This window comes from Leopardus geoffroyi, chromosome X (assembly GCF_018350155.1).
Source record: "Leopardus geoffroyi isolate Oge1 chromosome X, O.geoffroyi_Oge1_pat1.0, whole genome shotgun sequence".
Taxonomy (NCBI): domain Eukaryota; kingdom Metazoa; phylum Chordata; class Mammalia; order Carnivora; family Felidae; genus Leopardus; species Leopardus geoffroyi.
Genome location: NC_059343.1, coordinates 35,760,013 through 35,764,592, shown reverse-complemented (window position 1 = coordinate 35,764,592; position 4,580 = coordinate 35,760,013). Strand labels below are relative to the sequence as shown.

The following is a 4,580-nucleotide window of genomic DNA, read 5'->3' as shown; positions in this document are numbered from 1 at the left end:
ATCCAGGGTTGACAGCAACAGACCTCAGAGTTGTTTATCTTGTTTCTATGGTAGAGTCTGTCATTGCTCTCCAGCCACCAAGAGATTCTAGGTTCTCTTAATAAGTACCCCTTTTAAAAGTCCAAACTGGGTTTCACTGAACTCATTTAAACCCACTTTGAAGTATTTCCCTTGGTAGACATAGCCCCCGAGTTATTTTTGCTGTAAGAGATTAATGCCTGTACCAAGTTTTAAAAATCATGAATGCTATTAGGCACCGTTACTTGGCCTGGACACCCCAAAACAAGTAACAGAACATCCCAAGAGAGCTTTCATTCAGTCTTCCTCCCCTGTAAAAACTACCCCTCGAGGTGTGTGCAGGTCCCGTGAAGAGAAAGACCAGCCAATCTACCCTCCCCTAAACAACACTGTATTTTCAGAGCACGAAATAAACACTCTGCAGCTTCCGTTCTTTGCTTTCTATTTTTTTTATTAACCAAACTGCAGGTTTAAATCAGATTCGAACTGTTTTATTTGAGTCAAAACCAAACTTTTCACTGGCCTTTTCTTCAGGAAGAGTAACAGTTCAGTGCTTGCAAGCTGCAAAAACTCAATCGGGCCCGCTCAGCCAGGTTTGGAGGACGACGGGTTGGAGCTGGGGGCTGCCTAGCAGGAGTTGTCATCCTCAAAGTCGCTAGCACGCACACGGTCGCTGGTGGGAACCATGGTGGGGTCGTTGGTGGTGGTGGCGGCAGCGGTGGTGGTGGCGGCAGCGGTGGTGGTGGCGGTGCCGCCGTAGTGGTGGATTATGAAGCGGCCCGCCTGCACACTCTGCGCCATGACGTTGGTGGTGTGGCACGCCAACAGCAGCAAGTTTCGAGGCTGTACGCGATAGGCGAAACGCATGAAGGCCATCGAGTAGAAGATGAGCGCCGTCGTCATGCGGCCACTGATGATGTCGGGCGGTGCCCTCATATCCTTAAAGGCGGCCAGCGGCAGGCCCCAGTTGGCCACAGGACCCCAGAAGTGCACGCTGGTCAGGTATTCCCGGAACTCCTTGGTCTTCATGTAGTCCCTCGCTCTCCGCCACAGTGCTGCCACCGTCGCCATGATCGCCGAGCGGTGGGAGCACCAACGGAATAACAGCCAGCTTCCAAAGACGTGGACGCAGACCCCGCCCCACGCACAATCGGCCACTGTCCTCGCGCCTTCGCGTGGCTGCCATAAAGTGCTCCACACAGCGCATGCCTCTGTCGCACGTGCCTTTAAGTGCAGGAGGTGTGGCCACGCCCTTCCGCCTTCACGTGACGGCCGTAAAGTGTATCTGACAAGCACTTAACGAGGTTCCGTTGCGTTTGGAGATGGAAGGCGTGGCGTCGCCATCATCCGTAAGCAGCGCTGCCAGAAAGGATGCAGAGCGTGCGTGCTCGTGTGTGTGTGTGTGTGTGTGTGTGTGTGTGTGTGTGTGTGTTCGTTCCTCTAACAAAGGTGAGACCGCAGCCTCGTCTTCACTCGCCATTGGGGTGTGGCCATCGTAGAACTCTCAGGGCTCCACGTGGCAGGCAGGGAGGTGAGTGTCCGTCCAGCTGTGTGCTTCTCTTCAACTATCCAGGGGAAAACTTGGCTTGTTCTGCCCAGTCTGTGGACAGTGTTGACTAGATGTTGATACAGAATCCTTCAACCAAGTACACAATTTTAGTCCTTATACAGTTTGCCTGAGCATTGCAGATACTGTGACATTCCACCCCTAAATCTTTCAGCATCTGGATCTTAAGGACATTCTCCTAACTTAACCACAGTACAATAATCCACTCAGATGCTTAACATTACATACCGTACTATTTAATAGATACAGTACTATTTAATATGCAGTGCATATTTAAGTTTTATAGTTTTGGGCTGTTTTTTTTTTTTCTTTCACGTTGGAGAGGGGGGATCCAGGATCCAGTTAAGATTCACATTTAGTTACGTCTTTTAGATTAATCTCCCTTAGTATAGAGGAGTTCCTCAGCGTTTTTTGTCTTTCATGACATTGATATTTTTGAAGAGTACAAGTCAGGGGTTTTTCAGAATATCCTTAATTTGGATTTATACGATTTCTCATAATTCGATTTAGGTTAAACATTTTGGGTCAAGAATACTACACATGTGATGTTGTCTCCTTAGTGCATCACAGTGGAAGGCACATGATATCCCATTTTTCCATCATTGGTGATATTAAGTTTGATTATCTGGTTAAGGGGTTATCTGCCAGGTTTCTCCCCCTCTGTAATCAACAAAATAATACAGGGGGAGCCTCTCTGAGAGTGTATGGAAATTCTGTTTCAACAGTCTTTCACCTAATAGTCAATATACATTGATGAAAATTCTTAGTGACACAACTGATAATTATCTTACAAGTGTTTCCTATTTTTCCAATTAAAAATAACGTGAAAATTAAATCTACATTGAAATATTAATACTTTAGTGATTTATAAACAAGACCATGGTAGCTTTAAAAATTAGTACATTAATTATGTTTATTTACACCCCAAATATTTTGCAAATATCGCTTCAAGTATATAGTATAGCCATTGCTCAAAAGGAAAACAGCATCATTTTTAGATAACCTTTTTAAAATGTTGGGCTTCCAAATAGGGATGACTGGAATACTAAATTGGTTCAGTACTAGTTTGAATTAACACATCAGCGACCATGAATTGAGTGACATTCTAGGCCTACACTGTCAGATGCTCCAGTGTCCTGAAAGAAATGTAAGCTACCACTCCTTGTCCATAAAAAAACTTTCAGTACTTGTAGATCAGCTAAACTTGGGTTGTTACTTCGTTCTTGATTAACTCTTGCTGTGTGATAAATCACCCCAGAACTTAGTGGCTTAGAACAACAGCAGTCCTTTATTTTACTCACAAATTTGCAGTTTGGGTGGGACTCCATAAGGACTGCTTACTGCTCCAAGCATCACCAGCTGGGGCAGCTCGGTTTGGGGCTGGAAGATCCACTTTCAAAGTGGCTCACTAACATGACTGGCAAGTTGATACCGGTTGTTGGCTGGGAGCTCCACTGGGATCATTGGCTGGAAGGCCTCAGTTCCTTCCCACAAGCTGCTTGTACTTCCTCACAGTATGGTGGCTGTGCTTCAAAAATAAGCGTAACAGGAGAATCAAATAGAAGCCCTGTGGTAGGCAGAATTTTACCCCCAATGACCCTTGCCCTGGCATATCTCCCATTGGGATGGGTGGAACCTATGAATATGATTAGATTTCACTCCCATGGTTATATGACAGAAGGGATTTTGCAGGTGTAAGTAAGGTCCCAAATCAATTAACCTTAAGTTAGGGAGATTCTACAAGTGGGCCTCAAGTAATCACTTGAGCCATTTAAATCTGGGTCCATTCTAGAAGCCAGAGATAGAGGATATCAAGGGATTTGAAGTGTGGGAGGGATTTGACGTGAGGGAGATTATCTGCAGCTGGCTTTGAGGGTGGAGGTGGCCATATTAGCAAGGAATTTGGGTAGCCTTTAGGAGCTGAGTGCAGCCCCAGCTGACAGCCAGCAAAGAGGGGCAGACCTCTGTCCTCACAAAGAATTGAATTCTATCAACAATGTGAGTGAGCCTGGAAGTGGATTTTCCCCTAGACTCTGAGAACTCAGTCCAGCCAACACCTTCAGTTCAGCTTTGTGAGACCCTGAGCAGAGAACCCAGCCATGCTGTGCCTAGAATTCTGACCTACAGACCCAGATAATAAGTGGGTATTGTTTTAAGCCACTAAGTTTGTGGTAATCTGTTGTGCCACAATGGAAAACTAATATAAGCTATATTGGCTTTTGTGATCTAGTCTCTAAAGTCACATAACATTGCTTTCTCCAATCATAAGCCCACCCAAATTCAATGAGAGAGGACATAGACCCACCTCGCAAAGGCAGGAGTGTGAGTGCCAAAGTCATACTTTAAGAAGAGTATGTGAGGGGCACCTGGGTGGCTCAGTCGGTTAAGCATCCAACTCTTGGTTTGGGCTCAGGTCATGATCTCACGGTTCGTGAGTTCAAGCCCTGCGTTGAGCTCTGCACTGACATCACAGAGCCTGCTTGGGATTCTGTCTCTCTCCCTCTCTCTCTACCCCTCCCCTGCTGGTTCTGTCTCTCTCAAAATAAATAAACTTAAAAAAAGAGCATGTGGGATGGGAAATATTGTGGCCGCCTTTGGAAAACAGAATTTACCATGTTACTTGTAATCACAGAATTATAGAACATTGGAGTTGAAAGGATCTCACAGTTTATCTGTAAAATGTGGACAGTGGTACCTACCTCACAGCAGTATTGTGAGATTTCAATGTGATAATCCTTGTTCAGGGCTTAGTATAGGATCTGGTATATAACAAGTGTTCAGTGAATTTCTGTTACCTTTTTATCATCCACTGTAACCCCCTCATTTTACAAATGAGGCATGAAGCCTTAAGAGATCATGTCATTTGCCATGGTGATACAGTGAGTTTGCAATAGACCACATCAGTCCTCTGCACAAATCACTTTAACATCTGATGTGTTTCTGTCTTTCCTACCATGTTGTGAGTTCCCTCAGACCAGGGAAAACATCACCAAAG

At 45.3% G+C, this 4,580-nt stretch overlaps 1 protein-coding gene across 1 annotated transcript; it reads right to left on the bottom strand.

The window, feature by feature from the left end:
* Positions 1–493: 493 nt before the first annotated feature.
* On the bottom strand, positions 494–2,419 carry MPC1L (mitochondrial pyruvate carrier 1 like). The gene has a single exon (XM_045472935.1). It carries the CDS (start codon positions 1,087–1,089, stop codon positions 646–648), a length of 444 nt encoding a protein of 147 aa, XP_045328891.1. The 5' UTR covers positions 1,090–2,419; the 3' UTR covers positions 494–645.
* Between the last annotated feature and the right edge of the window lie 2,161 nt (positions 2,420–4,580).

Excerpts from the sequence above, each read along its gene's own strand:
- MPC1L (XM_045472935.1), bottom strand. The coding sequence starts at position 1,089 with ATGGCGACGGTGGCAGCACTGTGGCGGAGAGCGAGGGACTACATGAAG.